A 24,817-nucleotide genomic window follows, 5' to 3' on the forward strand; every position below is an offset into this window, starting at 1 on the left:
CAGTCCCTCCTGCAGCGAAGCCCCACGACATGACGCTGCCCCCCCCCCACGACATGACGCTGCCCCCCCCCACGACATGACGCTGCCCCCCCACAACATGACTCTGCCCCCCCACGACATGACGCTGCCCCCCCACGACATGACGCTGCCCCCCCCCACGACATGACGCTGCCCCCCCACGACATGACGCTGCCCCCCCACGACATGACGCTGCCGCCCCACGACATGATGACGCTGCCCCCCCACGACATGACGCTGCCCCCCCACACAACATGACGCTGCCGCCCCACGACATGATGACGCTGCCCCCCCCGTCCTTCGCGGTTGGGATGGTGTTCTTCCCTTTTTCCTCCAAACATAACGATGGTCATTATGGCCAGGTAGTAACATTTCTGTTTCATCAGACCAGACAGGGTTCCCGCACTGGTCTTAAAAAGTCTTAAAGTCTAAAATCCAGCAATCCGATCCATAAGGCCTAAAAAGGTCCTTACATTTCAGTTATTTGGTCTAAAAATGAGATCCTGCAAGGAAATCTATTTATGCGGAAATTAATCAAGCTGGAACAAAAAAAATGCCAATTCGCTTCCTTTTTGGGTCTGTATGGCAGTGAAATCCCTAATTTCATCACCTCGAGGATGACAAAAAGCTCTCATATGGTGTCATGAATAGGTCTAAAATGGAATTCAACGAGGTCTAAGAAGGTCATAAATGTGACTTGTTGAAATGTGTAGGAACCCTGAAGTAAGATCTTTGTCCCCATGTGCAGTTGCACACCGTAGTCTGTCTTTTTTATGGCGTTTTTGGAGCAGTGGCTTCGTCCTTGCTGAGGGGCCTTTCATCTTATGTTGATGTAGGACTCGTTTTACTGTGGAAGTAGCATCTTCACAAGGTCCTCTGCTGTTGTTCTGCCATGGATTTGCACTTTTCACACCAAACTACGTTCGTCTCTAGGAGACAGAACAGGTCTCCGTCCTGAGTGGTGTGGCGTCTGCGTGGTGCCATGGTGTTTATACTAGAGGACTGTTGTTTGGACAGATTAACGTGGGACCTTCAGGTGTTTGGAAATTGCTCCCAAGTATGAACCAGACTTGTGGAGTTCCACAATTATTTTGTCTATTTTGTCTATTTTATTTGAGGTCGTGGCTGATTTCTTTTTGGATTTTCCCATGATGTCAAGCAAAGAGGCACTGAGTTTGAAGGTAGGCCACAGGTACACCTCCAATTGACTGGAATTATTGTATGTTATGTTCAGAAGCTTCTAAAGCCATGACATCATTTTCTGGAATTTATCAAGCTGTTTAAAGGCACAGTCAACTTAGTGTATGTAAACTTCTGACCCACTGGAATTGTGATATGGTGAATTATAAGTGAAAGAATCTGTGACATGTACAGTGTTATAAGTTGAAAGCGATGGAGTATTGAATGGTTGATGTATTTACAGGGTTTAACTTCAACTGAAATCACCGTAATAAGACAGTTACATAGAACATAGATGTGCTGGATACAAGTCATACGTATAGTTTATGTATATATTTATATATTTACAAGTCATACGCATAGTTTATGTATATATGTATAGTTTGTGTATATATTTATATATATTTACTAGTCATACATCCGGTTGTTAAGTCGTGACGTGTTTCCGGGTCCAAAGTTGGCTGAGGCGCTGTCTTCGAAATGCCTCAGTAATAATAATAATTCATTATATTTTTATAGCGCTTTTCCGAGGCTCAAAGACGCTGACAAATATGGGGAAAACGGGAAAGTGCTGCGTCCCTTGTTGTATGAATAGATCCCAGTCTAAAAAACGATTGAACTGTCATTCTACCGCTGTAGTACACTGGTACTCTGGTGCGGGGAATTTCTGGTTTGGACCCGGAAATTGCTAAACGTCACGTTTGAAGTCAGACTTAACAACCGAATAGTTTCTGTATATATTTATGATATTAGTATATGTTTATCTATATATATATGTGTCTGTTCCCCCTCAGCGGCGTTCCTGGCTCAGTCGGTGTGTTTGGACGACACCACGGTGAAGTTTGAGATCTGGGACACGGCGGGGCAGGAGCGCTACCACAGCCTGGCGCCCATGTACTACCGCGGGGCGCAGGCCGCCATCGTGGTCTTCGACATCACCAAGCCGGTACGCTACCCACAATGCATCACTACCCACAGTGCATCACTTCACTGCTGGCAGGACGGCAGAGTCGCGACCCGTCTATTTCAGTATGACTTTTATTAAAGTGCAGTTCCTTCCGCTCACGCCCACATAACAACAACCGGGTCATGCATGCAACATTATCAGGTCACCCCTAGGTGTCCCTGTAACACAGGCTACTAACATATGCCTATATGTAACATCTCCTTTCCTTTAGCTGTTTGCAAATGACATGCTTTATATTAACATTAACAATAGCATTACAACAATAGCATTATTTCCCTTTTTTTTTTTTTTTTTTTTTTTTTTTTAAAGTCATAAGTCCAGTCGTTGTGGCGGCCGTGACAGGCGACCACTCCGTGAGTAGACACCCTGGCCTGCCGTGGCAGGACCCCCCGGCGTCGCCGGTGCCCTTGGTGTACGAGGATGTACCTCGCCGCCTGTCTCCCCCCGACTTGAGACAATCCGTGTCTCGGCTGAGGCAGTCTCCCCAGCGACCTGGGTCTGGTCAGGACTGCTCCACTCAGGCCGTAGAATGTCTGTCTGTTGCGCTTGAGCTGAGCGCTCTGCAACACGCAGATCCACTCGGTTGCGTCTGTACAGTGTGCCGTCCACATCCACCACGAACGAGCGGGGAGCGACTCTCTGGAGGCACTGGCCTCGTCGCCACCGCCCTGTGCGATCACCTGGCAGAGGCCTCATCCTAATGTGATCTCCAACATCCAGCTCTGGAAGGTCTCTGGCAGACTTGTCATAGAATGACTTGGCGACCCGCCGTTTCCACCGCAGCTTCTCTGCCACTCCGTCCACCACACGTGGTAGAAGCAGGCTGTCCGCGACGGGCAGTGAAGTTTTGAGCCTGCGTGCCATTAAGCGCTGAGCCGGGCTGCTGTCCAACCCCTCTGTGGGTGTGTTGCGCCAGTGAAGGATGGCCATCCACGCATCCGTGCCATCCAATTTCGCCCGCTTGCAGAGTGACTTGACAATCTTAACGGCCGACTCAGCCTTGCCGTTGGATCGAGGATGTCGGGGTGAGGATGTGACATGGGCAAACCCCCAGCTCGCTGCAAACTTCCTGAACCGTTCGCATGCAAACTGTGGGCCGTTGTCCGAGACCACCCTCTCTGGCTGCCCATAACGTGCAAACTGAGCTTTGCAGCGCGTGATGAGCGTGTCCGCAGACAGATCTGGCAGCTGGTCGATTTCCCAGAAATCCGAATACTGGTCCACAATGATGAGAAAGTCCTTGCCCGCATATGAGTAGACGTCCATACTCACTGCCTGCCACGGGCGCACCGGTATGTCATGCGACATCATCGGTTCCTTCTGCTGGACCCGTGCGTACTCATTGCATGCGGAGCAGTTCGCCACAAAGTCCTTTATCTCCGCTCTCATGTTCGGCCAGAAGAGCGTATCCCTGGCCCGTCTGTAACACGCCTCCCCACCAATGTGGCTAGCGTGTATGCGTTTGAGCAGCTCAGATCTCATGGCTTTTGGTATGACGACGCACTGTCCCCTGTACAACGCTCCGTCTTGAACATTCAGCTCGTCTCTGAAGGGCCAGTATTCCCGCACTGCCAGCGGAGTGTCCTCTTTAAAGTCTGGCCAGCCACTGAGGATCACAGATGCCAGCTCCTGAAGCACATCATCCGTCTCTGTGTGCTGCACAATCTGGTGGAATCTGAAAGCCGTAACGTCCAGGTGCTGCGCCTGGTCCAGCTGTGAATACCCGGCCTGGGTGCTGTTCACGGCGCACACAGCATGCTGCACGTACGGGGTGTCAGACCCACGGCACGGGGGCGTGGCCCTGCTCAGAGTGTCGCTGACATACATCTCGGGGCCCGGCTTGTACACAACATCCAGATTGTAGCTTTGCAGCTGCAGCAACATGCCTTGGAGACGTTTCGGTGCGCTCAGGAGGGGCTTCTTGAATATTGTGATAAGCGGCTTGTGGTCTGTTTCTGCAGTGATAGCCTCCCTGCCATACAGGTACTGGTGGAATCTCTGGCAGGCAAAGACTATGCTCAAACACTCCTTCTCAATCTGAGCGTAGTTTTGCTCTGTCGGCGTTAGTGCCCTCGATGCAAAAGCCACCGGCTGTCCCCCTTGTAACAAACAGCCCCCCAGCCCGGTCATGCTGGCGTCGCTCTGGACCGTGACAGGCTTTGTGATATCATAGTACTTGAGGACGGGCGTGCAGGTGACCATACGCTTCACTCCGCGCACTGCATCTTCGTGTTTGGGCAACCAGTGCCACATGACGTCCTTATCCAAGAGCCTGCGGAGCGGCTCACAGACCTCCGAGAGCTTTGGCAGAAACTTTGCAAGGTACGTCACGAACCCAATGAAGCGCTGCACTGCTTTCACGTCGGTGGGTGTCGGCATTTCCAGCACGGCCCGTGTCTTCTCTGGGTCGATTTTCAGTCCCTCCGAGGACAGAATGTGGCCGTGGAAGTGTACGGCTTTGAGCTTGAACTGTAGCTTGCGTTCACTCAGCCTGAGTCCCACTGCTCTGCATCGTTCCATGAGAGCACTCAAGTTTCTGTCATGGTCCAGTTCGGCCTCGGCATCCGTATCGCCACACCCGACCACCAGGATGTCATCCGCGATCGGTTCGATGCCGGCCAGGCCCGATAGCAGCTCGTGTTGCTTGCGCTGGTAGATCTCAGGCGCTACTGAGACTCCGAAAGGGAGCTTGAGCCATCTCATCCGACCCCACGGTGTCCAGAAGGTCGTCAGACGGCTGCTCGCGTCGTCAAGCTTGCACTGTAAAAAAGCATCACGAGCGTCTGCCAACGTGAAGAGGCGAGCCTTGGGCAACTTGTACAACACATCTTCCAGCGTCGGCATATGGTAGTGAGACCTCAGCAGCGCTCGGTTGAGAGGCTTTGGATCGATACAGATTCTTATTTTCTCTGGCTTTGCGACAGTCACCATGTTACTTATCCATGCTGTCGGCTCAGTCACCGGCTCAATGTTGCCGACCTTGACATGTCTGTCAAGTTCCTCCTTGACTCTCGCCTTCAGAGCCACTGGAACATTCCTCGGCGCGCACTGCACCGGCGTCACATCAGGATCCAGCTCGAAGTGTATCTCGCCCGGGACTGACTCGATTGGGTCATTGAAGACGTCATGATAGTCTCTCAGCAGCTGATCTTTTGTGAGGGGCACAGATTGGCTTGCATCAACTGTGTGGAGTTCATCTGGAACGGTGAAGGATACGAGGCCCAGACGTTCGCATGTGCCCCCCCCGAGAAGAGGCTTTTGCTCTGTGTCGACTATTTCAAATGTGAGGTTGTGCTTTTCTCCCCGGATGACACATTCAGTGTGGAATTTCCCCAGTGATGGCATGATTTCCCCAGAGTATAACTTTAACTTGGCTGCGCTCGGGCCTAGCGCCGCTCTGGGTGACAGCTTCTCTTTAATCTTGCGGCCCATGACATTGCAAGTGGAGCCTGTATCCAGCTGACACTGTTGCCTTTTCTCATTCAGGCATAGATTCACAAACCACTTGCGCCCCTGCTGGGCCTTTGCAGTATTGACACATTCAGTTACTCGAAACAGTCTATCATCAGTATCTGAGTCATCTTCTCTTTGCTCCTCATTTTCAAGCACATTCACTTTTTTTATTTTGCCAGCCTGGCATACCTTGGCAAAGTGATTTGCTATGCCACATATCCGGCATGTCTTACCGTAGGCTGGGCACTGCTCCCTGCCCCGTTTGTGGCTGCCTCCACAGTATTTGCAGCTCCACTGTGGCTCTCTCTCCGCTGGCGCTGTTTTCCTTTGATGTGCGCGCCTCTCACTCTGCCTGTACGCGGCATTCACATTGTCCGTCTGTGCTAGCGGGGCCATCACTCTCATGTGTCTCTCGGTTAGCTCAGCGAGCCTACAGATTTCAGTCGCTGTGTGTAACGTCAACTCACGTTCGCGTAGCAGACGCCTCCTGGTGCCCTCACTAGCAACACCCAGCACGAGCCTGTCACGAACCAGCTCGTCCTTCAGCGCACGGTATTCGCATGACGATGCTCTCTCCTTAAGCTTTGTCAGGAAACTGTCTATTGGCTCATCAGCCTCTTGTTTGCAGCTTCCAAACATGTACCTCTCATAAATGACGTTTCTCGCCGGTTTGAAGTAAACCCCCAAAGCGTCCATAATCGCTTTTGGGTCCTTCTGTTCATTCTCCGTCAACGTGAGGCTATGTGTGTATACATGACGGCACTCACTTCCCATCAGCCGTCTCAGCGTGGCTGCCTTGATCAGCTTCGACTTCTCGCTCAGTCCGGTAGCGAGCAAAAAATCCTCAAACTCTGCACGGAAGACTTCCCAGTTTTTCGCCAGATCACCAGTCATGCGCATACCATCGGGCGCGGGGATGCTGTTGCTTGCCATGGCGTTTTATTTCTTTAAGCGTCTTTATTTTATTTTTATTTTTACTTAGATCCCGCTTCTGACTCCATGTTTCAGTATGACTTTTATTAAAGTGCAGTTCCTTCCGCTCACGCCCACATAACAACAACCGGGTCATGCATGCAACATTATCAGGTCACCCCTAGGTGTCCCTGTAACACAGGCTACTAACATATGCCTATATGTAACACCGTCTTCCTGCGTAGACTCTCCTCTCCTCCTCTCCTCTCCTCTCCTCCTCAGACCTCTCCATCACCCCCCTCTCCTCCTCCTCCTCAGACCTCTCCATCACCACCCTCTCCTCCTCCTCAGACCTCTCCATCACCCCCCTCTCCTCCTCCTCCTCAGACCTCTCCATCACCACCCTCTCCTCCTCCTCAGACCTCTCCATCACCACCCTCTCCTCTCCTCCTCCTCCTCCTCCTCCTCCGACCTCTCCACCCCATCACACCCAACATTACCACAACTTGAAATTCAAGGGCTTCCTTCGTCTAGCACTGTGACTGCCGACGGCACTTGTTGTTATTGATGGTATTAATTACGATTAGTGTTTTTATAGTTGACCTACTGAGACAAATGTACTTATCTTAAGTGGTTTTAGATAAAAGCGTCTAAATGACTAAAACGTAAACATAAATATATATACGTTCACCTGCTGGTAGAGCATGGCGTCTGCGTCGCTGAGATTGTGGGTTTGATTCCCGCCGGGGCCATATATAATAAATGATGCGCTCACTGTACTGTACGTGGGTTTGGATAAAAGCATCTGCCAAGTGGCTTATACTGTAAGTATACGCAGTACGTTCACCACAACACTCACACACACATCCTCAGGGGTAAACGAGTGGTTGTCTGTGCAAGTTCAGTGTCAGTAGGCAGGTTATTTCAGCTACTTACATTGCAGTGAGTGCATACATTTTTCAGTATATATATATCCCGGCGGGAATCGAACCCACAACCTAAGTGTTGTTAGCGCCGTGCTCTACTAACTGAGCCACAGAGGACCGTGACCATATATATCTGTTGACCATGTCTGAATGTGGTCTGTTGACCATGTCTGAATGTGGTCTGTTGACCATGTCTGAATGTGGTCTGTTGACCATGTCTGAATGTGGTCTGTTGACCATGTTTGAATGTGGTCTGTTGACCATGTCTGAATGTGGTCTGTTGACCATGTTTGAATGTGGTCTGTTGACCATGTTTGAATGTGGTCTGTTGACCATGTCTGAATGTGGTCTGTTGACCATGTCTGAATGTGGTCTGTTGACCATGTTTGAATGTGGTCTGTTGACCATGTCTGAATGTGGTCTGTTGACCATGTCTGAATGTGGTCTGTTGACCATGTTTGAATGTGGTCTGTTGACCATGTTTGAATGTGGTCTGTTGACCATGTCTGAATGTGGTCTGTTGACCATGTCTGAATGTGGTCTGTTGACCATGTTTGAATGTGGTCTGTTGACCATGTCTGAATGTGGTCTGTTGACCATGTCTGAATGTGGTCTGTTGACCATGTCTGAATGTGGTCTGTTGACCATGTCTGAATGTGGTCTGTTGACCATGTCTGAATGTGGTCTGTTGACCATGTCTGAATGTGGTCTGTTGACCATGTCTGAATGTGGTCTGTTGACCATGTCTGAATGTGGTCTGTTGACCATGTCTGAATGCGGTCTGTTTGCCGTGTGTTTCCCGCCTCAGGACACGTTTGAGCGAGCTAAGGCCTGGGTGAAGGAGCTGCAGCGCCAGGCCAGCCCCAACATCGTCATCGCCCTGGCCGGGAACAAGGCCGACCTGGCGGAGAAGAGACTAGTGGAGTACGAGGTACTGAACCCTGTTTATAGATGACTAGTAGAGGTATGGTACTGAACCCTGTTTAGAGAGAACTCTGGCTCAAACTACTGTTGTCATAACATACAGTATGTTATCTGTCCCGGTATGTGTTCCCAAACACTTGGTGCTGATTGGTGGAGCTGTGTGTTAATAGTTAATCCCTAGTAGGTCTGTGTTTATTCACTGTTTCGTTTCTTTGTTATTTCGCTCCCTCAAAGTGACTCATTATTATAAAAAAGAAAAAAAAGTGATAGTTTCACAAAATCAGCAGAATTTTATCACTTTCTAATCTGCAGACTCAGCAGTTAGAATTATGTTTTTGGGGGAAATGTTGACCACATGTTATTGTTATAGGAGGCCCAGACGTACGCTGAAAACACCGGGCTTCTCTTCATGGAGACGTCAGCCAAGACGGCCATGAACGTCAACGAGCTGTTCCTGGCCATCGGTGAGGCTCCGCCTCCTTTACTGAGGCTCTGCCTCCTTTACTGAGGCTCCACCTTCTTTACTGAGGCTCCACCTTCTTTACTGAGGCTCCACCTTCTTTACTGATCCCCGAGGGGAAGACGAGGGTGTCACAGCATCTCTCTCTGAGGGAGAGGGAGAGGGAGAGAGGGAGAGAGAGAGGGAGAGAGAGGGAGAGAGAGGGAGAGAGAGGGAGAGAGAGGGAGAGAGAGGGAGAGAGAGGGAAAGAGGGAGAGAGAGGGAGAGAGAGAGAGAGGGAGGGAGAGAGAGAGAGAGAGAGGGAGAGGGAGAGAGGGAGAGAGAGAGGGAGAGAGAGGGAGAGAGAGGGAGAGAGAGGGAAAGAGGGAGAGAGAGGGAGAGAGGGAGAGAGGGAGAGAGAGAGAGAGAGAGAGAGAGAGAGAGAGAGAGAGAGAGAGAGAGAGGGAGAGACACGTTGGTCTGGACATATGGTGAAATCTAACATGCATGTCTTATCCACACCAACCTTCTGTAATACATATAGATAGATAGATAGATAGACTTTATTTGTCATTGCTACAGTACAGGTACCAAACAACGACATTTAGGAGGGGAGGCTCCCCTGGTGTTTAGGAAAGGAAAAAGAAACACATTTTAGAAAAAGCATAGATGCATAAAATCACAAGAAGGTAAGGAGCTGGTTTACATCAATAGAGGCTATGTACACAATCCACTGTACTATACTGCACAGATAGTCAACTAGGGTTGTCATATTTCACAACAAAGTATTTTTTCACATTTTTTTAAAAGTGTCACAGTTTGCAGGCTTGAAAATGTACATGTTTGTGCCTCAGCACTAGCTGCCATACAATCCGTCCGGACTGTCCTGGGCCCAGAACTTAGGCCTTTACTGTGTTCAGGGCCTTGACGGCCCTGTGGTAGAAGCTGTCCTTCAGTCTGTTTGTCTTAGCGGCCGGGGTCCTGTACCTCCTGTTCGAGGGCAGCTTGACAAAGTGTTCGTGCCCAGGGTGGGTCGGGTCCTTGGAGATCTTGGAGGCCCTCCTGAGACAGCGTGTTTTGTACAGCTCCTCCAGAGAGGGGAGGGGGGCGCCGGTGATCTTCTGTACTGTTCTCACGACTCTCTGTAGCTCGCTTCTCTCCGCTGCCGTGCAGCTGTGGAACCAGTTGGAGATGCCGAAGGTGAGGATGCTCTCCACTGCGCCGTGGTAGAAGGCCACCAGCATCTCCTTCTTGCTGTGTTGTTTCTTGAGGCATCTCAGGGTGTATAGCCGCTGTTGTGCCCTCTTGATGGTGCCTTTAGTGTTGTCCTTCCAGGCCAGGTCATCCCGCATGTTGTGTCCCAGGAATCTGAGGTTTGAGACTATCTCCACGCTCTCTCCGTCGATGAGCAGGGGCAGGATCTCGGACTTTTTCCTCCTGAAGTCTACGATGAATTCCTGGGTCTTTGACTTGTTTAGCAGCAGGTTGTTAACCTTGCACAGCTTGCTCAATTGCTCTACCTCATCCCTGTACGCCGCCTCGTCCCCCCCCGAGATACATCCCACCACGGTGGTGTCGTCTGCAAACTTTACGATGTAGTTGCTGGGGTGGATGGGGGTGAAGTCGTGGGTGTAGAGGTTGTAGAGGATGGGGCTTAGCACGCAGCCCTGGGGTGACCCAGTGCTGAGGCTGAGGGCTGTGGAGGTGTGGGGGCCCACCCGCACCCTCTGGGGGCGGTCGGTCAGGAAGTCCTTGATCCACGCACATATAGAGTGTGATAGACCCAGGTCTAGTAGTTTGGTCACTAGCCTGTCTGGAAGGATGGTGTTAAAGGCGGAGCTGAAGTCCACGAAGAGCAGTCTCGCGTAGCTGTTTCCCCTCTCCAGGTGGGATAGAGTGGCGTGGAGAGTCGTCGCTATGGCGTCCTCTGTGGACCTGTGGGCTCTGTAGGCGAACTGGTATGGATCCAGGTTGGGCGGGAGGCGTGTGAGTATGTGGGCCCGGATTAGTTTCTCGAAGCACTTCATGATGATTGGTGTGAGTGCCACCGGGCGGTAGTCGTTTAGGCAGCTCACCGTGCTTTTCTTCGGGACTGGGATGATAGTTGAGGTTTTCAGGCAGGGTGGGACGGTGGCCTGGGACAGGGACTGGTTAAAGATGTTGGTGAAAACCCCGGCCAGCTGGTCGGCACAGTCTCTCAGCACCCGTCCCAGGACGCCATCCGGCCCCGAGGCTTTCCTGGGGTCCACCGCCTTCAGTACGCGTCTCACCTCGTGCTCTGTGAGGGTGAGGCTGCTGAGAGCTGGAGAGAGTGGTGTCTGTGTTGTGGTTACCTCCGTTCGCCCCTCGTCGAACCGGGCGTAGAAGGTGTTCAGCTTTCCCGCCAGCAGGGGGTCGTCCTCTGCGGCTGTGAGCCTGTTGGCTCTGAAGTTTGTCATCTGCTGAACCCCCTGCCACATCCGCCTGGAGTCGTTGCTCAGGAGGCATTCCTCAATCTTCTCTCTGTGCTCTGCCTTGGCCGCTTTGATGCCGCGCTTTAGGTTGGCCCTGGTGGAGCTGTACAGCGGTGTGCGCTTCCCTGCGAAGAAGGCGTTGTCCCTCTCATTTAACAGTTTTTGGACCTTCCCAGTCATCCATGGCTTCGTGTTGGGGTAGACCCGGACCCGTTTGTCCACGGTGACTGAGTTGGTGCAGTTCACTATGTGGTTCAGAACCGACGACGTGTACTGTTCCAGGTCCTCATGCTCATATTCCTGCCATAGGGTGTAATTTAGGCAGATCTGCAGTGGAGCGGACCCTTCTGGCCAGGTTCTGACAGTCTTAGTGGTGGTGGGAGCACTTTTCCCCATTGTAGTGTATGCAGGAATCAGGAGGATTGACACATGGTCAGACATGCCTAGATGAGCTAGCGGACTAGCCTTGTAAGCACGTTTGATGTTGGTGTATACCTTATCCAGTGTTTTTTCTCCTCTCGTTGCACATTTTACATGCTGGTAGAACTTGGGTAGTACTGCCTTCAGGTCGACATGATTAAAGTCCCCCGCTATGATGTGGATAGCCTGTGGATCAGTACTTTGTTGGCTACTAATGACGTCATATAGTCGCGCCAATGCTACTTTGCTGTCTGAGCTAGGTGCTATATACACACATGTAATTAGCACCGCGTTAAACTCCCTAGGCAGGTATGTGGGTCGGCATTTAACAGTCAAGTATTCTAGGTCTGGGGAGCAGTGGCTACTTACAGTTTTCGTGTTTAAGCACCAGCTATCCTTCGTCGATATTATGATCCCACCTCCTCTTGACTTCCCGCTACGCTCCGTTCGGTCAGCGCGATGTAGCGTTCGGCCCTCTAAGCTAACGTTAGCGTCCACAATGTTGTCATTTAGCCAGGTTTCGGTCAGAATAATCACACAGCTATCCCCTACGATGCTGTTTTTTGCCACCTGTAGTCTCAGTTCATCCATCTTATTTGTCAGGGATCTGACATTAGAGAGGAAAATGCTTGGAAGAGCTGGCTTGTTTGGGTTGCGTCTCAATCTTGCTAGCAGGCCTCCCCTGCGGCCTCGCCTTTTCCTACGATCTCGCCGCCGGCGTTTCCGCCTCAGGGAGGGGACTGTGAACCAGGGCTCTCCCGGTAGCCTTGCGATGTCCTTGTCAATCCTGTATTGCTCCAGGAAATCCGCCGTAACTATCTTGTCGTTTTGCGTGCCGACTTCTAATAAGTCGAGCCTGCTGTAGGTACTATATACACAACTGTTCCCTATAAGTACTAAAAAAAGAGTGAACATACAAAAGTAATTAAAAACACAATGAAACACCAGTGTGGTAGCCCCCCGAGCTGCAGCGTCTAAGCGCGCGGCCATCTTGGAACCTATATATATAATATACCATATGAATAACTAGAGGCTCAGGAAACATGGGGTCTTTATTGTCAAACATATTACCACACACACACACACATATACATTATCAACTACTGTTTGTTCCTTAATTAAACTTCTGCAACAACAGTGACACACACCTCAGTCACATCAAAGGTAGGAAGCGGCATTGATAGAACACAACAGCTCATAATGACAAAGCACACACACACACACACACACACACACACACACACACACGCACACGCACACACACACACACACACACACACACGCTTTTCAAATGTCAAATGGCATTATGACATGACAGTAGATTCATTGCAGTGTTTCTGGATGAGGGCACAAATACAATACCTCTGTACACCTTCCCTCTCTCACACACACACACACACACACACACACACACACACACACACACACACGCACACACACACACACACACACCACCAAGTACATGTACAGTCTTATTGCAGCAGAGGAGATAATAGATAATAATCAGAATTGATTCTCTTACATCCCAAAGTACACAAGTACAATTCTTTGGCTTAGGTTCCTCAACATTGGCACATTGGCATCAAGATACAAAATCACAATAATAGAGTAAAGTAACAAATAAGTAAAGTAATAATGAAGTAGTTTCTGGTCCTAGTCGATGAACATGAATGTAGCGTATGATACCACATAATGTAATAATAATAACTTTTTATTTGTATAGCGCTTTTCCTGCAAACGTTGCTGCTCAAAGTGCTCCAATCATTATATAATCATCATTTTATTATTTAGTCATTTAAAGGCAATATTAAAAAGATGGGTTTTTAGTCTTGACTTGAACATATGTGCAGAGGTTGCATCCCTAATGTAAACTGTAAACATTCCACAATCTGGGTGCATAAAACATGTGGTACACAGAGAAAACCAGCGTCAGAAGACCTGAGAGCTCTATTGGGCTGATATGCTAGCAAAAGGTCTTTCAGATATTCTGGTGCTGTGCCAGTGAGAGCTTTATAAACAAGCAGAAGGATCTTGAAATCTATTCTGAACTTAACAGAAACCTGTGTAGAGTTTCTAAATTAGGAGTTATATGAGCTCGTCTGCTTGTTTTGGTTAAAACTCTCGCTGCTGCATTTTGGACTAATTGCAGCTGGCCAATAGCTTTCTTCGGAAGACCAGAAAGGAGACTGTTACAATAGCTTATGACCCCAATCACGTTCCAGTGTATCTGACCAATCACATTCCACTGTAACTGACCAATCATGTTCCACTGTTTCTCCAGCGAAAAAGATGCCCAAGACAGACACCCAGAACCCGACGCACGCGGCCCGACACCGGGGGGTCAACCTCCAAGACCCCGACGCCCACCCCACCCGCTCCTGCTGTGGAGGAGGAGGAGTAGGAGGAGGGAACTAAGATCCCCCAGCCCCCCGCCCGCCCGCCCGGCCTGCCATCCACCCCCCGCTCCCAACCTTAGGGGCCAGCCCCCCGCCACCCTCTTCCCCCCCCCCGCGCCCCTTCACCCCCTACTACCCTTCCAAACCTCCACCTTTACCATCCACCCACCCAGCCAGACAGCAAGCGAGGGAGTGGAAGGATGGAAGGAAGGAAGAAAGAGAGGGAATGGGGAAAAGGAGAAGGAGGAAGATGACGATGATGACGACGGCGGCGGCTGTCTTGTGCAAGTGTTTCCCTCACAGCCACGAGAGAGAGAGAGAGAGAGAGAGAGAGAGAGAGAGAGAGAGGGGGAGAGAAAGAGAAAGAGAGAGAGAGGGAGGTCTGACAAAGACTGAGGGAGAGGTGGAGAAGTCCTCGGGGGAAGTGACAGACTCTGTATAGTGTTTAGAACTAATCGTCGATGTTGTTTTTTTTGCCGTTTGTCCTGTCTCTATCATTTCAACCAGTGTCCGTTTGTTCATTCCGTTACGCAAAGCACCACCGCTGTCCTGCTGGCTTCTCACAGGGGCAGAGAGGGAAGGAGAGATGTGGGGGGAAGATGGGAAGATGAAGAGGGAAGGGGACGTGAGATTGAGAGGTTGTTTTCCCTCTCATCAGTCCTCCCATCTCTGCCTCTCACAGGGTGCCCCCCCCCCCTCTTAATACCCCCTGCATCTCTCCAGCACCTCCCCCACCTGGCATGATCCTCCCCCCTCCCTGGGCACCCTCTCCAGACCCCCCCCCCCCCTGTTAAAAGCCCACAGCTAACCACCCACACACAAAAGAGGGAAAACACAGTTCACGTCCTCTTCGAGAGGGTGTATTTATTTATTTATTTGGAGCCCCCCCCCGCCTCCTTACTTGACAGTGCCAGACCCCCACCCCCGCCTTCCCCCACCCCGCCCCCCCCCAAAAAAACTAGCTATATACACTGAAACCTAAGTGCAGTATTTACTGTTGGACCTGGGTGTCTTCCTCTAGGATGTCTTAGCAAGGCCACCCCCCCCCCTCACTGGAAAATGCTGTTCAGAACCACCAGTTAACTGTCTATAGTGCACAATAGCGATAACAAAGATAATTCGGTTGTTAAGTCGTGACGTGTTTCCGGGTCCAACGTTGGCTGAGGCGCTCTCTTGGAAATGCCGCAGTAATAAAAATTATAATTCATTATATTTGTATAGCGCTTTTCCGAGGCTCAAAGACGCTGACAATATGGGAAAAACGGGAAAGTGCTGTGTCTCTTGTTGTATGAATAGATCCAAGTCTAAAAAATTATTGAACTGTCATTCTACCGCTTTAGTACACTGGTACTCTGGTGCGGGGAATTTTTTATTTGGACCCGGAAATTGCTAAACGTCACGTCAGACTTAACAACCGAATAGCATCCAGTAGGTGTCGAACCCAGAGTCCCTGTTAGACTTCCTGTCGGAGTCCATTGCATCCTGCCTGTCATGTGAATGCAAGGATCACATGCTATATGAGTCCTCACGTGTCTGTCTGTCTGTCTGTCTGTCTGCTAAGAGTTGATGAAAAATGAAAACGTTTGCAATGAATCTAACACTTTTAATAATAATATGAATAATAATGTGAATAATAATATGAATAATAATAATAATGATGATGATGGCTATTACTGATCTGATGCCCAGTGAACTTGATGTCGTTGAGTTTGTCGGTGACCAAAAAAAAAAGAACTAAAAAACAGAAGTGCCTACTCCCCAAAAAAATTCCTGTGTTCCTCTTTGTTTTGCGCTTGCTTGGGGCGTGTTGATGAAGGCGGAATGCGATTTAATAAAAAGAAGAAGAAGAAGAAAGAAGAAAAAAAGCATCTCCCTTTGACATTGGCTTGTTACCATACCGACCACCATGAACTCTACAGGCACAACGTCATACGCTCTGTCCGTGTGCAGTGAGAAGCTAACGTCAAACACTGTATTTTGTCTAACGTTATTGTCCTAAAAACTGTTTGTCGCTGATCTTACTAGAACACACCTGCAGACCTGTAATGAACTAACCCAGAGCCTGAATCCATCGTTAAATGAGCTCTATTTGATTTTTTTATTTAAAGATTGTTTCGTAGACTGGTCATCTAGACATTTGGCTGATTATAACATTAAGTATAATTCACTTGTTAACTCTTTGAATGATCACCGGTTAGTTCAGTCAGTGTCATGTGTGTAAATGATGAATGAAAAGTTCCAAAAAGTGGGCTAAGACTCAGTTTCCCATCAGCCCCTCTGTCAAGTGTTGTTCAATAAAGCAGTGAGCTTCTGGGTGGTGTCTCTGTGGTTACGGTCCAGTGATCTGTTGTGATGGTATGTGCCTCCTAGGGGAGGTATTCCATCAACGTCGCTAAAGGAAAATCCAGGCTTATGTTGTTCAATTTTGGGAGAAAATCTGTCCTCGTCAGGGGTGTAAACTTGTCACCTTTCTGCTAAATTACCTGTTTTTACTTGAAAATTGGTCATCCACGTGAATCCTGTAGATCTGCAAAAAATATTTGGGGAGGGGGTGGGGGGTCTACGTCTCATCCGAGTCACATGATGACTATTCTTCTAACTAATCTTCCTGTCTGCTAAACTCTGCTGCTGTTGAAATACCTTTTAGCTTTATGCAGCTATAGGTACTATTCTAGACAGTGTGGAGGACACAGTCACAGTAAGCAACCTGTTTTCAACATAATTATGCGGGTGTTAAGGTTAGGACCCTACTGACACCACCTTTAGTGCTAGCGCTATCCATCTACCACCGCTAGTGCTAGCGATATCCATCCCCCCCATCAACAAAAATTGTATCTGTGCATTGATAATTGTCTTAGTGTCACCTTTTTGGGCCATTACCAGTTTGCACCCCTGCTTATTTTGATCATAAGAAAAGGATCAGCCTTTTGTCATTGCAGAGTACAACAAAATGTATTTATACTCTAGGCCAGGGGTCACAGCCATGGATGGCGACCCTGGAGCAATTAGGGGTTCAGTGGGACACGTGGCCAGCCGGGGTTCGAACCGCCGAGCTTGTGATCATTAGACGTCGGCTCTACCGGCTGAGCTACTGCCATCCCTATTAAGAAGACTCACCAGACTTCTCAAAAATAAGCCTGGATTTTTCCTTTAGCAACGCTGATGGAATACCCCCCTGGAAACATTCCCCAAATCCCTAAACAACCCCTAGATCCCTATTCCATAAGAACCTCTGGTTCTGGGTGTGATCTTCACCACAGCTTTACACCAGGAGAGGCAGGAGGAGGTAGACATCAGAAAACGGGCTCATTGTCATGTATGGGATGGAACAGGAAATGATGTCATACCTTTCCATGCATTACAGCCAGCCCGTCCAACAATTGTGTACACCTGTCCAATCTGCTCAGATCTCAAGAAGTAGATGGGGTCACGGGTTGATGTAGAATTGGGGGAAGTATTTTCTTAACACTAGAAGAGTGAGGGGTCATGGTGACCCCTGTGAGTATTTTTTTTTTTTTATATCTTTGCACTCGATAACATTTCAGGACCCTCCTTTCATGACTTTTACTAGATATCTGTGTTTTACCACCCAGTATCCTTACATTTTCAAAATCACTTCAGGATAAGATAGTATAAAGCTGTTTTGCAGTTTTTCTGTGTCGGAGGCAGGCAAAAAAAGAAGCGCCCTCTAGTGATCTTTGTGTGTAAATAGCAGATTTACATTCTAAGGCGGCTCTACTAGTTGGTAAAATAGGCACGGCTGTCGTAGTGTTAATTCAGTGGTTCCCAAAGCTGCACCCTGAGGAGCTCCTAGTGTGGTCAGCTGCAGAAGTAGACACAGTGGGGGAAATAAGTATTGAACACATCAACATTTTGTCCAGTAAATGTATTTCCAATGAGCCTATCCAAGTGAAATTTGCACCCAATTGAACATTTGTGGAAGCATCTGAAGATCCAGATTCACAAGAGGGCACCCTGCGATCTTCAAGATTTAAAGACAATCTGTGTAGAGGAATGGGCCAAAATCACACCTGAATACTGCAGGCGATTAGTTACTTCATACAGAAAGCACCTTGAAGCTGTCATTACAAACAAAGGCTTCTCCACTTAGTATTGAATTCATTTCAGTTACCGTGTTCAATACTTTTTTCCTGTTTTATTCCACATAACTTTATTTACGGACTTAAATGTTTAGATTTTTTGTCTGGATTGTTTGAGTTAATACCAAAGTCTGGTGCAAACTTCACTTGAATAGACTCATTGGAAATACATTTGCTGGACAAAATATTGATATGTTCAATACTGATTTCCCCCATTGTATGTGACACATTCTACTGCTTTGGTCCTCATATCGGCAACCAATCAAATTGTTCAGACTTTTCTTTTGAAACACGGAACTACGTTTCAACGTTGTTTGAGAATCACAACAAAAGAAAAGAAAGGAAAATCATTACGTCGGATCCCGCTATGAGGACCAAAGCATTAGGGCATGTCACATATTGAGCATGAGTTCGTATTAGGGATGGGACGATACACTCAACTCACGATACGATGCACCTCTCGATACAGGGGTTCACGATACGATACAGTCACGATACGATATCATAAATAAAACAAGATCAGTGTTTCCCCTAGGTTTGCTGCCTTGGGGGGGTGGCCAGCGTCATGTCCAGGGGTTGGAGGAGACACAGACAGGACTGACAGACAGGTCCATTAGAGGAGGGTCAGACAGACAGACAGGTCCGTTAGAGGAGGGTCAGCCAGACAGACAGGTCCATTAGAGGAGGGTCAGACAGACAGACAGGTCCATTAGAGGAAGGTCAGACAGGCAGGTTCATTAGATTAGGGTCAGACAGACAGACAGGTCCATTAGAGGAGGGTCAGACAGACAGGTTCATTAGAGGAGGGTCAGTCAGACAGACAGGTCCGCCTGTCGCCCCCACACTGCAGAACAAGGCTCTACTAATCATGTGTTTAACAGGCAGCATTAACACACACACACAGACAGTCACACATTCAGACACACACAGACACACACAGACACACACACGCACAGACACACACACACACACAGACACACACACACAGACACACACACACAGAAACACAGACACAGACACACACATGCACACACACACACACACACACACACACGCACACACTCTGACACTGCTTCTAATAAGAGGGAGACATAGCAAGCAAGACGTGGGTGCATGTGTGTGTGGTTAGGTGTGTGTGTGTGTGTGTGTGTGTGTGTGTGGTTAGGTGTGTGGGTGGGTGTCTTGACCATCTTCAAGGAGGCCAATCAATGCCTCTACATCTCAGGATCTTACAGTAACTTGTTAATGTTCACCATGGTAACCAGAGACAGGGGGGGGATGAGAGGGAGAGAGGGAGGGGGGGGAGAGGGGTAAACTATTTCTGTATAGAATATTGTATTGCAAAGGCGAGGGAGGCTGGGAGGTGGAAGATAGGGAGGGAGAGAGGGAGGGAGGCTGGGAGGTGGAAGATAGGTAGGGAGAGAGGGAGAGAGGGAGGGAGGGAGGCTGGGAGGTAGAAGATATAGAGGGACAGAGGGAGGGACGCTGGGAGGTGGAAGATAGGGAGGGAGAGAGGGAGGGAGGGGGATAAACTCATATTTCTGCACTCATTTCTATTCTATGGAGTGTGGTATTCAGGGGTAGGTGGATGTGGGAGGGAGGGAGGGGTGAAGGGAGGGATGGAGAGAGGGATGTGGGAGGGAGGGATGGAGGGAGGGAGGGAGGGGGATAAACTCATGTTTGTACTTATTTCTATTCTATGGAGTATGGTATTCACGGGTGGGTGGATGTGGTAGGGAGGGATGGAGAGAGGGATGTGGCAGGGAGGGGTGGATGGAGGGATGGAGGGAAGGAGGGAAGGAGGGAGGGAGGAGGTCAACAGTTTATCTATCCTGGTTTTCAGAAGTGTGTATTACAGGGTTCTGTACATGGCTTTGCTTTGATCCTCCTTATTGGAAAATGATCGCTTAAGACACAGTGTGTGTGTGTGTGTGTGTGTCTGTGTGTGCGTGTGCGTGTGCGTGTGTGTCTGTGTGTGCGTGTGCGTGTGTGTGTGTGTGTGCGTGCGTGTGTGTGTGTGCCCATGGTTTTATTGCATTATGTCTGTGATGGATGTTGATGTGTAGACACTGCCAGTGCTGTGATGCATTATGATGCATATATGCAGGGGTGCACATAACTGGTGCGCCAGTGCGCATGCGTCGCCAAAATGCATGCTGCGCGGAAGATCAGCGGCATGAACGCGCTCTTGCGCACCAACAGCTGGGAGCGCTGGGAGAGGAATTTACTTCCTCAAAATCCACCTGCTGACTGCTGACTGCTGCATCACTGAGGCACCCGACGAGCCGTCAAAATGTCCAAGAAGCAAGCCCCACAAAGTAACTATTTGCCGGCGCTTCCCCTCACGAAAACATTCGGAAAGTATCGTAACTTGTACTTTCATTCCGCGTATCGCGTATCGCACGGTTATCACGCCGACACGTGACAATTCAGTCCCGAACGACTCGTCGCTAAAATGAAAAACAACACCAAGGAACTTCACGTTTCTTTTCTCTGAAGCTTTCAAACGTTCAGACGTTTGTTTTACAGCTTCATTATCGCACCTAGACCCCTGACCCAGGGAATATGGTTGGGAATTCTATTAGAAGAAAAAAAATGACTTTGTTGCACAATCAAAATAATGAGCTATTTAAAGTGATAGCCTACAACATCCTCTACCATGGTTGAAATTGAGGACAGTGATAACTTACAGCAGTCAAGAGAGCAGTGATGATGATGATTAAGCTTGTAGCATAAATAAATGCTTAGGCTGTAACTTTTTGTTGAAAAGTTGATTTCAGTGTTTACAGAACAGAGCAGTGCTTAAAGAGATGTCAGTTGATTTCATTGTGTTTAAAGAACAGACATTCAGTTAGTGCTTAAAGAGATGTTAGTTGATTTCATTGTGTTTAAAGGAGTCTGACAGACTTTCATGCTTAAAGAGCAGTCATTTGATTTTGCATTTGTTTCTTTTGTTTTGCACACAATCATTTGTTCGTTCATCTTTATTTATGAATAAATGTCGTTTTGCTAATATAAGTTATCCATGTATCCCTTTTTTATCCATCCTGTGGGACGGGTCGTGACTCGCGAGCTCGGGGAGCACCAAGCAGCATACCTAGGTGCTCCTCTGAGCACTGGCCCCAAAAAGTTATGTGCACCCCTGCATATATGTATAAAATCATTATCATTAATTCTAAGACATGTGGTGATTAACCGGTTTGCGTCCTAGAAAGGTGATGTGAGCTTCTCTTCAAATAAGGTAGGCCCAAGCAACAATTGAGTTGTTGGCAGATATTACAATTGGACCACGTTTGGTAGTGCATATGCAGGGTTTTTCCTGCATAGAGAATTATGAGGCGGCCGCCTCCGACAAAACTGCAATTGCGGCACTGCGCCGACGTGGTGGCGGGATAAGTTAGCTTTCGTTTTCGCTAGCGAAATAGCTGATAGTTGATGTTGACTGCTCAAGGAGAATACATATTTGAAAGTACAGAATGCCTGAGAGCCTTATATTGCATTATATTACATTATATTTTGATTGGTCATCTGGTGCCTGAATATTCTGTTTTCCTTTTAGGTGGTCCTTTTCTGATATTGTTGGCTTAGGCTATGATAGAGCGTCTCTTCTATCATGTAGCCAATCATTTCATCATTCTTGCATTGTGTTTTTGTTAAAAATGGCATGGGGTATGTGTATTGAGAAAAGTATGTATGTGTGTGTGTGTGTGTGTGTGTGTGTGTGTGTGTGTGTGTGTGTGTGTGTGTGTGTGTGTGTGTGTGTGTGTGTGTGTGTGTGTGTGTGTGTGTGTGTGTGTGTGTGTGTGTGTGTGTGTGTGTGTGTGAGAGAGAGAAACAAAGAGAGAGCGCTTTTGGCATCAGAAGGTTTTTGTAGGTAGCCTACTTCTCTAAAGAGCATTAGCTGCCAAGTCTCACGCAATCGCCGTGAGACTCACGCATTTCAACCAGTTCTCACGCTCTCACGCCGCATCTCTATTTCTCACGGCGAGAAATAACAATTGATTGTTAAGTTGAAGCTTTCGCTCTATTGTTTTGGAACGACAACGCAGGTGCATTCAAGTGGAAACCTTACGCACCTGCTCGAAAACTTTGTATCTATTGTTTGGAAGGACAACGCAAGTGGATCACAGAACGCGCTATATGACCATCGTTTCGTGAGTAGAACAAAGCTGAAATGCCCAAGCTCTGCTCTGCCCTGGGACAAATTGTTTGATACAATGTTTGATGTTTGATGGAAGCGCTTGTGAAGTGTTGATAACGTGGATGTCTGTCAAAGCCGACAATTGAATAATTGGGGCGGGAAGGAATTCAAGCGCTTACGTACCTCAAGCGCTTACGTAAAAGCGCTGCTTTTCACCGTCAATATAAAACTGTCACGTTGTTCCATGCAATAAAACAACATTACGGCTCTATCTATCTAAATAGAGGACTTGTGCGACGTAATGGACGTCGAAAGTAACACAAAACCGGACGAAGGTCCAATTCAAAATGCAAATGAAACATTAACTAAATTAATTGGGACACGCAGAGGGAATCTGAGTGCGTTGACAAGAAAAATGAAGGAAATAAAAGCTCTGATGCAAGAGAATGATGTTGAAAATGTTGTCAATCGTATGGATGTGTTCAATACAAATCTCAATGAATTCAAACGACTTCATAAATCAGTGCAAGTGCTTCACCCTGAGGAGGAGAAAGGGTACGACCAGACGGACTGGTATGAACCAAAAATGAAACGTTTTATGGAATTTCAAGATGAACTTGATGTATGGATACAGGCTGCAATGGATGTTCAACCTAAACACACAACTGAATCTCTGCACCATGATACTCTTGGGCATCATGACAGTGTCTCACACTGTTTTTTGTTTCTCTACTGTAACATAATCAGGTACATTAATAATAATTATTAATAATTACAATTTACAATACAAATACAACAATTGGGGGTCCCTCAAAAAAAAAAGTGGACAAAATCACCCACCAAGCCCTCATTCTGACCCAGGAAAAACCCTGGTATGTACTGTATAACATGATAGCCATCTATGAGCAATGCACTGTATATAAGATGATGACCATGGGTCTTTCTGCTGCTGACCAAGGGGCTGAGTCCTGTTGATGGGGCCAATTTTTCTTTTAGAGTCTGTAGGCTACTGTATTTGTTTATTAAGATTTCATAAATATGAAACCACCGCCAAAACATCTCACTCCAAACTTTTGGTGAAACTTGGCAGCCCTGTTAATCATGTAGATGTTCAGTAGATCAGTCAAAACTATATTTTTGGGAGTTTACAAATATTAACAAACAAAAAAGTAACCCTACATTATGCTGGCTGGCTGTTGATGTCATAATGGGTGATCATCATAGTGGAGTTAGAGTCTTGGGTGTGCCAACATTCTGGAAGACAGGCAGTTGCAGAAAGATGGCACCTTGGTAAGTACTGTATCCACTTGTCTTCCTTATATATATATATATAATAACATCTGTGACCAAGCCATTGATTGGATGTTTTTGGGGAAAAAATAAAATTCTATCTATTTTGACACTAAACAGAGAATATTCAAGTTGTTCTGTCGGTGTAAATTAACATTCCCAAGACCAAATAATTGGTAAACATGAGTTTCTCATGAGACTTTCCTTAACTTAGGTGGCTGATAAGGTTCAAATGGATAGCTATGTTTTCAGGTTATTTATTATCTGATATGGCCCATACGCAACATTTAGTTTTACTTTGGGCTGACTAGGTAGGATAAGGAGAAGTTTGTATACTTGTTTGGTTACACATGAGTGGATTACTTGAATACTCTTGTTGGCCTCTAATAGTATTTTTTCAACACTGAAAATGTTTATGTATGTAAAGCCTACTGTAGTTGTACTACATAAGCGTCTTTGAGTGTCTAGAAAAGGCTATTTAAGTCTAATGTATTATTATTATTATTATTATTATTATTATTACAATGAATTTGAGGAACTTGTTGCAGTTATGACACTTCCTCCATCTTTTAGCAATAATAACCATGTCATTTTGACAACCCAGAAAATTATAAATTGTGTTTACATGTTGCTGGGTTGTCATGGTAACATTAGGCTACATGTCAGAGTGACATCATTGGAGGGTTCCAAGGGTGCATTGGGTGCAGGAAGGTCCTGACAGAGGGATGATGTCATAATGGGGTTGCCAGGTGATATTCTAGAAGGTGAGAGTAGAACAACAGATGGTTTTAGCAGTTGGTACAGAGACACTGAAGAGGTTACGTGAGTATGATATCTTTGGATAATGATTATGTAACAGGTTGTAAATAGGCTAACTAGTTTGGTGATGGTGAAATTCCTGCTAAAAATGTGAATGTTAGTCTCAGGAATGTGTTCAAACAGCGACATCTACTGGTAGTAGAACATCTATGAAGTGATAATTTATGAAGTAATAATTTATTACTGTAACTTAGTTGGCACTGTGTCTCGGATGTGATGCTGCTGTTGCTGCAGTGTGAACTATTGATGGGTATATAGGCCCTAGACCTCATGGATTTAAAGATGTTTTAAAAATGGAGTCTGGGTGTGGCTGCGCGGGTGCGTGTGTGTGTGTGTGTGTGTGTGTGTGTGTGTGTATGTGTGTGTGTGTGTGTGTGTGT

At 47.5% G+C, this 24,817-nt stretch overlaps 2 protein-coding genes across 2 annotated transcripts in view; one reads left to right on the forward strand and one right to left on the reverse strand.

Annotated features, from left to right (window-relative positions):
- Nucleotides 1-272: 272 nt before the first annotated feature.
- On the forward strand, nucleotides 273-14,106 carry LOC308156278 (ras-related protein Rab-5C-like; the record flags this gene model as incomplete). Its single annotated transcript, XM_080529623.1, has 5 exons — nucleotides 273-366; nucleotides 1,992-2,143; nucleotides 8,264-8,386; nucleotides 8,750-8,843; nucleotides 13,973-14,106. The coding sequence occupies 5 exons, from the start codon at nucleotides 273-275 to the stop codon at nucleotides 14,104-14,106; spliced, it is 597 nt and encodes a 198-aa protein (XP_080385749.1).
- Nucleotides 14,107-14,786: 680 nt separating this feature from the next.
- The window catches only part of LOC308156279 (uncharacterized protein), a gene marked incomplete at its 3' end in the record, with an annotated part of 37,115 nt that continues 27,084 nt past the window's right edge, over nucleotides 14,787-24,817 (reverse strand). The window contains exon 9 of the mRNA XM_080529624.1: nucleotides 14,787-14,891. Coding sequence (XP_080385750.1) covers nucleotides 14,787-14,891 — 105 coding nt within the window. The remainder of the gene's footprint in view (nucleotides 14,892-24,817) is intronic.

Source organism: Nansenia antarctica, assembly GCF_963989245.1.
Source record: "Nansenia antarctica genome assembly, chromosome: 4".
Taxonomy (NCBI): Eukaryota; Metazoa; Chordata; class Actinopteri; order Argentiniformes; family Microstomatidae; genus Nansenia; species Nansenia antarctica.